This window comes from Dama dama, chromosome 9, assembly GCF_033118175.1.
Source record: "Dama dama isolate Ldn47 chromosome 9, ASM3311817v1, whole genome shotgun sequence".
NCBI classification, from domain to species: Eukaryota; Metazoa; Chordata; class Mammalia; order Artiodactyla; family Cervidae; genus Dama; species Dama dama.
In genome coordinates this window covers 16,739,829-16,751,614 of record NC_083689.1, presented here as the reverse complement: position 1 = coordinate 16,751,614, position 11,786 = coordinate 16,739,829, and the positions used below count along the sequence as shown (strand labels likewise).

The window sequence follows — 11,786 nt, the reverse complement described above, 5'->3', positions numbered from 1 at the left end:
ACTCTAACATCCATACATGACCACTGGAAAAACCATAGCCTTGACTAGACAGACCTTTGTTGTTGGCAAAGTAATGTCTCTGCAAATAAAAGAAGAATAAGATATGACTAGATACTTACTATTATGGCTCAAATCAAATCATCAAGAACAAACACCGAACAGTAGAGAAGATGTACACACACTCTCTCTCTCTCTCTCTCTCAATGGGGTGCTCTTCTAGTCTTTGGATCGAAGTGCCCTCACACCTCGAAGATGGATTTTCCTGCTATCATCTAAATAAATAGAGCTGTAACACTGAGCTGTAACAGTGATTTATTTAAGAGCTATAACATGGTCTGTCCTCCGAGAGCTGTGACCTGCCAAGGGACTTTAATGTCCGTCACTCCAAATCTTTGTTGTGACGAGACAAAAAACCGAGGAGCATACACTCACCTGACAAAAGTAATACAAATACATTAGCGGTGTTAGGTAGTCAGAATAGGAAAAAGGAGTCCAGAATGGCGGTGGCTAAAAGACAAGGGAGAGAAAAGCCCGCTAAAATAGAACAAAGCAAGGTTGGAAGATCAGAGAGAGAACCTCAGGTAAAACAAACAGCCCTCCAGGCTAGACCAATTTACATAGGGCAGGCTCAGGGGGAGGAGAAAAAAACGTATAAAAAGGGAAGCCAAAATCGGGCCAGGGGGCCTTTCTTCTCTTCGGGTCTTTTGGGTTGGCATGCCCTCATGACTGAAGGATGTATTTTCCTTTACTTTCTAAATAAAACTGAGTTGTAACATAAAACTGAATTGTAATATGGAGCCGTAACACTGGGCCCTCTGTTGCTTCAAATTTTTGTTGCGACAAGACAGACCCCAGGAAATAACAAACTCCCCTGACAGGGGCAAGAGAGTGGGAGGGGTTTATGGAGACAGGAAATTGCACAACAGTTTAGAGGGGCAGAACTCTGTATCTGCAAGAAGTATTTGAGAACAGTTTCTTCATCCGAAAGGATGTGGAAGATCTCTTGGCCTCAGAGTGGTACACGCAGTCCATGGCTTAAACTGAGTATGAGAGTAATTTAAATATTCCGAAGAAGAACTGAAGAAATCCATTTCATACTTTTGCATGACTTAAAGTTTATAGTTCCTGCAGTTTCCATCCCAAATTAGCAGACCCCAAAGACATGCATTCTGCGGAGAAGGCACGACTTGAAATGCTATTAAGGAAAATTGCTGTTTTTGAATGGGCCAGGTGGCCAGACCCCACTCTACAGCCCATCATCCCTCAGACACAGCAAGTCCACAGGAGGGAGGGCCGGAGGGAGGCAGAGGACAGGTGAGAGGCACCTGATTGCACATTTTCTCACTTGCTGACTCATCCAGGAGATTTTGGAGCCTGGGGCAAGGCAGGGCTTTCCCAAGGGAGCCTGTAACTGTGCGTTGATAAGGCAGTTTTGTTGTTGTTGTTGAATTCATTAAAATGTCAGCTTTGTTCTGAAGTCTGTAGTTACTTCAAGATACTATCTTGGAGGAAGAAAGGAGGGATATTGCTGCATGACACATGTTCTGGTTTCATAATAAAAAAGTATTGGTTTATAAAGGGAGTTCAGACAAAGGATAATCAACTACACATAAAGTCTTCCACCAGCAGAAGCTTTTCAAATAGTAAGCATCAAAGAGATCGTTGGTGCCTTCTTCCTCCCTGAGGCTTAGGAGATAGTCTTCTTGGAGCAAGGGAGGCAGTAAGTTCACAAATGGTCCTTCTAGGTTGGAAGGAATTTGGTCCTCAGTCTGCTGTAAAAGGTTGGCCGGGGAGGCCAGAGGAGAAAGGTTTGTCGTAGATATCAAGCAATCACTATGTCCTGAGTTGGTTGAGGCCAAGTCTTTGGAAGTGGGCTTAGGGATAGTCCCTTTGTGGTCCTGGTTGTTTGCTTTCATTGGACTGCATGTTTCAGGCTCTTCTGGACACAAATAAACCTCAATGCATCCTTGGGTACTTGCCAAATGTATTTATAGGCTCTCTATTGGGTCAGGCACTTCAAGTCATGTTTCTGGAGGGGCTTTCACGACTATTAACAGTTTGGTCTTTAAGGCCACTAATTTTTCAAATATCTTGATATGTAACATAAGTTAACCTTTGATTCTCTGAATCCTCGTTTAACAGTTTGAAGTCCAGGGTGCAGCTTTGGATCAGTTCATCTAATTTCTTCTCTTCCTGACTGAGCTCGGTCACTTGTGACAGGCCTTGACACTGGGCCAGTATGCCCCTGTCCTCAGATAGACCGCAGCCCATCCACTGCATGTTGTTTTTAGACTTCTTAATGAGGTGGATGCCTTCCAGGACGTTGGTGGTGTCATAAATCCTTCTCTTTCGCACCTTCAGCACCTCTGCTGCCTTGTTCAAATCTGAGACCCCATCAGGTGATTGCCTCAGTAGTTGAATGAACTCCTTGGTGAGCAGACCAAGGGATGTCTCATACCGTGTTTTTGCTGAGGGAGATTTTGGAGTTTGGGGGCTACCTGGACTAAGGAGTGCAGCTCTTCCTTGGCCCTTGGGGGTTTTTTAACCATGTGAGAGTACTGCTGACCGCTTTCTTCTAGCTCCAGCCTGCGCTGTGCCGGCTGCTGTAAGGGCGTTTTCGAAACCAGCCTGGCTCCGGCGGGGAGGTGGGAGGTGCCGGCTGGAGAGGTGGCCTGGAGGGCCGAGCGGACCTGCTGCGCCGGGCGAGGACCGGCGCCCGCGGAGCGGGACAGGGGTCCTGGGGAGAGGAGAGGGAGGGTGGCCGCGCTGGGGGCGGGTGCGAGGACGCCGGGACGGCCTCAGGCCAGGGAGCCGGCGAGCAGGATGAAGTGGGTGCCCCCTCTCCCGCTCCAGCGCCTCCTCCCGCCGCCCCCGCCGCCGCCTCCTCCCCAGTCACAAGCGCGTCCTCCACGCACGTGTGCGAAACGTCACCGGCGAGTCCGGGGGAGAGGGACAGACCCCAGAGGCGGGACGGGAACACGGCTGCCCCGCCCTCCGTTGCGGTGGGGTGTGCCGCGGGAGACAGGGCGGGGGAAGGAAGGGGCAAGGGGAGAGGCGGGTCAGGGGCAGGCCCCAGCCGGTGAGAAAGGCTCAGGCGCTCAGGCCACCCGGGCACCGCCGCTGCCACCGCAGGGATGCGCCCAGGCCGGCCGCCAGCCCAGGAGCCCCTCACCCCCAGACAGCCCACAGCCCGGCCCGCTGAAGAAGCCTCTTGAGAGTCCCTTGGACAGCAAAGAGATGAAACCAGTCAATCCTAAAGGAAATCAACCCTGAATATTCACTGGAAGGACTGATGCTGAAGCTGAAGCTCCAATACTTTGGCCACCTGATGCAAAGATTGGACTCATTGGAAAAGATCCCGGTGCTGGGAAAAAGTGAGGGCAAGAGGAGAAGGGGGTGACAAAGGATGAGATGGTTGGGTGGCATCACTGATTCAATGAACATGAGTTTGAGCAAACTCCCAGAGATAGTGAAGGACAGGGAAGCCTGGCTGTGCTGCAGCCAATGGGTTCACAAAGAGTTGGACACGATTTAGTAACTGAACAACAATATGTAAAATAGATGGCCAGTGGGAATTTGCTGTGTGATACAGGGAGCTCAATCCAGTGTCCTGTGACAACCTAGAGGGGTGAGATGGGGGTGAGAGATGGGAGGAAGGTTCAAGAGGGAGGGCACATATGTATACCTGTGGCTGATTCATGTTGATGTATGGCAGAAACCAGCACAATACTGTAAAGCAATTATCCTCCAATTAAAATTTCAAAAAAAAAAAACAACAAAAGGTCAGAATAGAGCAAGAGAGGCAATGAGGAAGTAAAGCAAAAAGGGCCATCAGTCTTGCAAAACATCTCAGGGAATGGCTAGCCTTCAGAAAAGATGTATCAATCTCTTCTTTTCACAAGGGGCAGAGTCAGATTATCTCCCTGTGATCTGAACAAACGCCCTTTGGCAGGGTCCTCTGAGGCAGGTCATTGAAAGTGAAAGTGTTAGTCACTCAGTGTCCAACTCTTTGTCACCCCATGGACTGCAGCCAACCAGGCTCCTCTGTCCATGGAATTCTCCAAGCAAGAATACTGGAGTTGGTTGCCATTTCCTTCTCCAGGGGATCTTCCCCACCCAAGGATCAAACCTGGGTCTCTGACAATGCAGGCAGACTGTTTACCAACTGAGCCATCAGAGAAGCTTATGTATCAGTTTGAAGAAAGAGCAAGTACAGATATGAGGATGGCTCAGGCCAGACCTGTCAGGAACAAGGTTTTTGAGTCCACCAGGGGTCAAGGGCTTGTCATTATGTATGACTATAATAACAAAAGCAATGAAAAGCAAGTCAAAGAAACAGTTTTAACATGGAGTCCGAATTGGTTTCTCCTGCAACATTGGCACCAGCAAAGGTTGAGTGATTCAGACCTCCTAACAGAGAGCCAAGTGCTCTAAGATTCTTCAGCTTAAGTACCTAATGAGTGGGGGTGGTGCAGGGATGGGTAGAAGGCTCAGAACAGTCAAGGACCAAAGATGAAAATGCACCAGGCCCCTTTACTGCAGAGGGGAGTTCACATTTAAGTGTCTGCTTTTCTTAAAAGGAAGCACATTCCATGCCTGGCCACATAGCCTTACACCAAGCCCTTGACCCCTGGTGGACTCAAAAACCTTTTTCCTGGCAGGTCTGGCCTGGCCCATCCTCTTATTTGTGTTTGCTCCTTCTTCAAACTGAGTCAGGAATCCCAGTGCAGGAGGAGCTGCAGAAGACACTAAAAGCAGTCTTAGCCAGTAAAAAGTCTTGTATCATGGGGTCGCAAAGAGTCGGACACGACTGAGTGACTAAGCACAACAACAGCGCAGCGAAAGTGACTGGCTCGGGGGTCTGATCCCACCTCACCTCCTGCAAGTTGTCACTTAGGCACAAGGGGCGGGGCTTTGGGATCCGTCCAACCAGGAGGACGCTGAGGCAGGTGGGCGGGGCGATGTCCCGCTACGTGGACTTCCTTTCTTTTTCGCATTGCGCAGGTTTCGTGTTCTGTGTGGTTCCCTGGCCTGGTCCTTCTCCTGCATCTTCGCTCTGGTGGTTGTCTCTGGGAGGGACTCAGACAGTCCCAGGAGACCTGGAAATGGTGAGTGTGCTGACCAGGGCATCGGACGCCGCGGTGGGACTAGTGGGGATCGGCGGAAACCCGCCATTTTGACCTGGCCCCTCGTGTTCACCCCCGGAGTGCGCAGATACGCGTTGTCTGGGGCTCCGCTCGGATCTCAGTCTCCTCGGGTTCTCAGCGGGGTTGTTGGCCGGCAGCCGGGTCCCCGGGCGTCCAATCTTGTCACTTCCGGAAGGAACTTCCGCCGCGGAGTCTCTGCCCGCTGGCTCTGCGCCTGCAGCCCCTCTTCTCCCCTAGATTGTGCGCTGACCACGTGCACGGTCTTCAGGGGACAATCGGGACTTGTCCAGGGTTCTGTCGTGGGATTAGCTGTTGTCTGAGGGGTCCCAGACCATCTTTTCTGCAGGAAGGAGAGCGGGAGCGCCGGGCTTGCTCTGCGTTTTCTGAATATTTGGGAAGTGGACTCAAAACTGAACACCTTAGCCGTCTAGAGCAGCTATGTAGGACTGGCAGTGAATCATTAAATTTCCAGATCGCTCCCTTTATTCTCAAAGTCGATTTCTCCTCTCCGATTCAAATTACTTATCAGCTGTTTGTCTCTGCGGTGCCTTTAAACACAAGCAATGTTCTAACTCTTCATCCTGTTTGCACAGTCTTGGCGCGGAGTCGTGGATGGCATATTTGCAAGGGGCGGGGCGGAGGGGGGCGGTCTGTGGATATTTTACCTGAGCGGCAAGCCGCGAAAATAACCACTGGGAAGTAGGTTGTATGAAATCCTTTCCGTTCCCGATTTTTTTTTTTTTTTAATTTAACTGAGAACAGATATCCTAGAAGAAGTTCTTTCGTGGAGGATTTTTTTTAAATTAATCTATTTATTTATTTTTGGCTGTGCTGGGCCTTTGCCTCTGCGCGGACCCTTCTCCAGTCGCGGAAAGCGGGGGCCTTTCTTGGCTGCATTGCTCGAGCTTCTCACTGCAGTGGTCACCCCTGCCGCCTCGGAGCAGGGGTCCCAGGGCAGGTGAGCTCAGTAGTTGGCTCCGGTCTCAAGAGCACTGTCTTAGTAGCTCCCTCGCATGTGGAATCGTCCCGGAATAGGAATGGAACCCATGTCTCCTGTCTTTACCACTGAGCCACCGGGTTAGCCTACCTAGAGGATTTTTTGAAAACTTTTCTGGATCTGCCCTGCCAGTCACTATGTTACTCCCCTTCAAAAGATTTACTCCTTAATTTAAGTTTCTTTTTTTTTTCAGTAGTGTGAAATGTATTTAATTAATAGAACCTGGTAAGTGCTAAGAGAGGTTAATTTCAGGGGGGAATAAATTATATTACATTCCATTTGTGAAGAATTTTTGTTTGACTATTTTTTATTCCCTGAATGAGTATGGTGGTTTATTTTGGACTGTACTATTGGTTGATTTCAAATGGCATTATAGGATTTAGACTTGCAGCTAAAAGTATTCAAGTATGATTAATTACGTAGAAAATAAACTTGCCCTGGAAATATTAATTGATATATATTTTCAATATCTATTCTGAAAGGAATAGATACTTGGGGTTTTCTGGGTGGAGTAGTAAAAGTTACTTGTAATTTTCTTCTCTCATTTCCACATAAACATTGGATTTGAGTGATTTTCCTGAATTAGGCAGACAGGGTTTGTATACTTAAAATTTCAGTGGTGGTAGAAAGCCTTTTAAATGGAGAGCAGAGCCTGAGGTCAGTGTTGTCAGACTAAGGCCCCCTTGGAGCCTTCAAGGGAAAGTACTTGAAGGCACTCATATACTTGGAATCATGCAGTATAGCTTTGTCATATTGACTTCTTTCAGTTAGCAATATACTTTTGAGCTTTCTTGGTGTGTTTTCATAGCTTGATTTCTTCCCTGGTGGCTCAGTGGTAAAGAATCCACCTGCCAAAGATTGAAGGCGGGAGGAGAAGGGGACGACTGAGGAGGAGATGGTGAAGGACAGGGAAGTCTGGTGTGCTGCAGTCCATGGGGTCACGAAGAGTCCGACACGACTGAGCAATCCAACAACAATTTCATCATGTGGATATACCGCTGATTATTTGACTCTTGCAAGATATCTTGCTTACCTCAATTCATGACAATTGTGAATAAAGCCCTTCAGGTATTTATGTGTGGGTTCTGCGTGACTATGAGTCTACCTTATTTGGACAAATAACAGTGTGACTGTGGGTCTTAATATACGTCAGTTCAGTTCAGTTCAGTTCAGTTCAGTCGCTCAGTCGTGTCCGACTCTTTGGGACCCCATGAATCGCAGCACGCCAGGCCTCCCTGTCCATCACAAACTCCCGGAGTTTACTAAAACTCATGCCCATCGAGTCGGTGATGCCATCCAGCCATCTCATCCTCTGTCGTCCCTTTCTCCTCCTGCCCCCAATCCCTCCCAGCATCAGGGTCTTTTCCAATGAGTCAACTCTTCACATGAGGTGGCTAAAGTATTGGAGTTGCAGCTTCAGCATCAGTCCTTTCAATGACACCCAGGACTGATCTCCTTTAGGATGGACTGGTTGGATCTCCTTGCAGTCCAAGGGACTCTCAAGAGTCTTCTCCAACACCACAGTTCAAAAGCATCAATTTTTCGGTGCTCAGCTTTCTTCACAGTCCAATTCTCACATCCATACATGACCACCGGGAAAACCATAGCCTTGACCAGACAGATTTTTATTGGCTAAGTAATGTCTCTGCTTTTTAATATGCTGTCTAGGTTGGTCATAACTTTCCTTCCAAGGAGTAAAGCGTCTTTTAATTTCATGGCTGCAATCACCATCTGCAGTGATTTTGGAGCCCCCAAAAAATAAAGTCTGACACTGTTTCCACTGTTTCTCCATCTATTACCCGTACATAGTAAGAGTATATTTTGTTTTGAAAGAAATCTCCTGTCTTCCATGGAAAGGGTACCAAATACCCATCTCAGGGCATCGCTGGTGGCTCAGTGGTAAAGAACCCACCTGCCAATGCAGGGGACCCAGGTTCAATCCCTGGGTCAGGAAGATCCCTTGGAGTAGGAAATGGCAATGCTCTCCAGTATTCTTGCCTAGAGAATTCCATGGACAGAGGAGCCTGGAATGCTACAGTCCATGGGGTCACAAAGAGTTGGACTCACTTGAGTGACTACCCTTTCACTTTCATAATTGCTTTTCAATGTTACAATTCTGCCGTATAACAACGTGAATCAGCTATATGTGCACATATATCACCTCCATAGGAGAGACTTGTTTTTTTTTATTTTAATGGTGTGAAATTCTACTTTTTTTCTTTTACAGACCTTGTGTTTGTTGTTGTTATATTTGAAAATTCATCACCAAACCCAAGGTGACCTAGATTTCATCCTATGATATGTTCCAGAAGTTTGTTTCTTTTGCATCTTAAAAAACATTTTCTCATTTCTTTACATATTATTTGGCTGTGCCAAGTCTTAGTTTTGACATGTGGAATCCTCTTCCCTGACCAGGAATTGAATTTGAGCCCTCTGCATTTGGGAACATGAAGTCTTAGTCACTGGACCACGAGGGAAGTCCCACTTATGCATTTTACATTTGGATCCGTGATATGTTTTCAGGGTTTTTTGGTGAGATATATTAAGTCCTGTGTCTACACTTGTTTTGTTTGTGTGTTTTTGTGAATATCCATTATTTCCATCCGTATTTGTTTAAAAGATTTTGTTTGAATTGCCTTTCCTTCCTTGTCCAAGTTCACTGTGGATCTATAGGAAAACAATTGATTTTCTTTCAGTCTTGGGAACTCCAATTATCTATTATTGGAGAAACTTTCAGTTGTTTCACAGAGATAATTGTCCTAGAACTGTAGAAAGTAAGTGTTAGTCACTCAGTTGTGTCCAGCTGTTTGAGACTGTAGCCCACCAGGCTCTTCTGTCCATGGGATTCCCTAGGCAAGAATATTGGAGAGGGTAACCATTTCCTTTTCCAGGGGAATCTTCCTGACCCCAGGATTGAACCCACATCTCCTGCATTGGCTGGCTGATATTTTTTACCATCTGAGCCACCTGGGAAGCCCAATTATGTCCTAGAGAATAAATATTTGCTTTTACCTATAGGATTCATGAATATCTTCTTTCAACAGGAGTAGATATTCACTCTGTTACTTATTTGTGATTATAAGTGAGTGCTGGATTTTACAAAATCCTTTTAAATTTTCATTTCCCTCTCTGTTCCTTTCTGATACTAATAATTTATATCTACCCTTGTAGTCCTATTGACTAGATGTTTGTCAGTGTTATTAATCTTGTCAAAGATCTGGCTTAAATTTTTTTCTCCTTCAATTATATTAATTTCCTTTCTGATTTTTATAATTTATTCTGCTTTCTTTGTGATTTTATGCTCTTCTCTTTGTTGTTCCCTAAGATAAATGCTTGCATTATTGTTTACAGATCTTTGTTTCTCCTGAATGTATTTGATGATGGCGTAATTTTCTCTGTAGATACTGCTTTTGCAGCATCCCACAGTTTAGCTCAACGTAAATTTTAATTTCTCTTGAGACTTCTTTCATCCCATTTATTGTTTAGAGATATGTTGTTGAATCTCTGTGTGTTAGGGGAGTTTCCAACTCTTGCTTGTATTGATTGCTAGAGGAATGCCTTTGAGTTCTAAGAACATAGTTTATGTGATTTTTGTTCTTTCAGATTTGTTAAGGTAATTTTTTTCTTTTAATATTAGTTATTTATTTTTGGCTGTGCTGGGCCTTCCTTGCAGCATGGACTTTCTCTACTTGTGGTGAGCAGGGGCTACTCTCCAGTTGCGGCGTGCAGGCTCCTCATTGCGGTGTCTTCTCTTGTGGAGCTCAGGCTGTAGGTGTGGGTGAGTTTTAGTTAGTTATGGTGGTGCACAGGCTGAGTTGCCCCTGTCATCATGTGGGATCTTCCTGTACCAGGGATCAAACCTGCGTCCTCTTCATTGGCAGGTGGTTTCTCAACCACTAGACCATCAGGGAAGCCCCTTAAGTTAGTTTTATGGTTCAGAAAGTGTTCTGTCTTGTTGAATGTTCCATGTGTATTTGAAAAGAATGTCAATTTTGCTTTCATTGCATTGATCATTTCTTAGATTCCAATTAAATTGAGTTGTTTCATGGTGCTGTTCAGTTCTTTTTTTTTTTTTTTTTTCTTTTTTTTTAGTTTTTTATTTTGTACTGGGATATAGCCAATTAACAATGTTGTGATAGTTTCAGGTGAACAAGGAAGGGGCTGAGTCATACATATACATGTACCTATTCTCTTCTAAACTCACCTCCCATCCAGGCTGCTACATAACATTGAGCAGAGTTTTATGTGCTGTACAGTAGGTCTTTGTTGGTTATCCATTTTAAATGTAACAGTGTGTTCATGTTCCATTCCTAACTCTCTGTCTCCTCCTCCCACCCTCAACCATAAACTCATTCTGAGAGTCTGTTTCTGTTCTATAAGTAAGTTCATTTCTATCATCTCTTTTTAGATTACACATGTAAGGGATATCATAAGATATTTCTCCTCTGTCTGACTTCACTCAGTATGACACTCTCTAGGTCCATCCATGTTGCTGCAGATGGCAGTATTTCATTCTTTTTAATGGCTGAGTAATATTCCATTGTATGTATGTACCACATCTTCTTTATCTGTTCCTCTGTCAATGAACATTTAGGTTGCTTCCATGTCTTGGCTGTTGTTAAACAGTGCTGCAGTGAACATTGGGGCACATGTATCTTTTCTGATCATGTTTTTCTCCAGATATATATGCCCAGGAGTCCTCCCTGCATTTTTCATCTCTTGCCTTATATAGTTTGCCGCTTTGTTGCTATGTATGTACATGTGAAAGACACGTCTTTGGAGAATGGACCTTTTTATCGTTTTGTCAGTTTCCTTCTAACCTCTGTGTGTCTGTTGGTCTTTAAATACTTCAGTCCATTTGGTTCTTGCTTGTATTTTTTTGTTTTCCTGAAAAGAACTCCAAGTTGATTCTAGTCATTTTTTCTCTATATCAAAAGTATATTTCTACCTTCAGACAGTATAGTCTCTTTGCCTTTGTTTTTTGTTTGTTTGTTTTTCCCTCTATTTGATTATAATACACTTTCATCTCCATTTTAGGTGTTTTCATTTTTCTTGTTCAACTGAGATTCTTCATCATTAGTATTAGGAAAATCTTACCTGTTATTACTTATTTTTGTCTCTCTTCTTCAGTTATTTTCATCATATGTATCTAAGTCTTCTGTTAAAGAAGGTCATGTGAGGGTCATGGATATTGTGTTCTATATTTTTTCTGTCTTTATGTGAGACTCTGGTGAAACAAGTTTTTGGTAACAGGCCCTAAGAACAGAATATTTGGGGCATTTTTTTAAAGTCTTTTCTTTTCTCTTTTCCATTTTCAGGACACCAGTTTGCCCTTTGAATCAGTGCTTTCATGACTCTGGGAGGACTTGTTTATTTCAAGTTTTTTATTCTCTTCTTGTGACATGGAGAATCATAACTTCTAAATTCACAAATCCCAGACTAGATTTTCATTCTGGCAGTGGCTGTAGAGGCTGCTTGGGAAACACTTATTCCTGAAATTGCAGGATGGAGACTTCATGTCCTTTTGAAGGAAGCCAGTGATGAAAGTCTTATATCTTTTATAATTATGAGAAAATTCACCATCAGAGTATTATGGACATTGGTGAACTCTCTTGTAAACTGTAGCTCGTAATCTATTACTT

General features: G+C 44.8%; 1 protein-coding gene and 1 pseudogene across 3 annotated transcripts in view; one reads left to right on the top strand and one right to left on the bottom strand.

Moving 5' to 3' along the window:
• Positions 1-1,599: 1,599 nt before the first annotated feature.
• Positions 1,600-5,175, bottom strand: LOC133062741 (transcription factor E2F3-like; annotated as a pseudogene).
• The window catches only part of LOC133061906 (zinc finger protein 709-like), a 26,224-nt gene continuing 19,431 nt past the window's right edge, over positions 4,994-11,786 (top strand). For all 3 annotated transcript variants that reach the window (XR_009694059.1, XM_061150214.1, XM_061150216.1), the window contains exons 1-2: positions 4,994-5,108; positions 8,560-8,676. Coding sequence is in view for 1 of the 3 variants with exons in the window: in XM_061150214.1 (XP_061006197.1) it covers positions 8,632-8,676 (45 nt within the window). In the remaining 2 variants the exon portion in view is untranslated. The remainder of the gene's footprint in view (positions 5,109-8,559; positions 8,677-11,786) is intronic.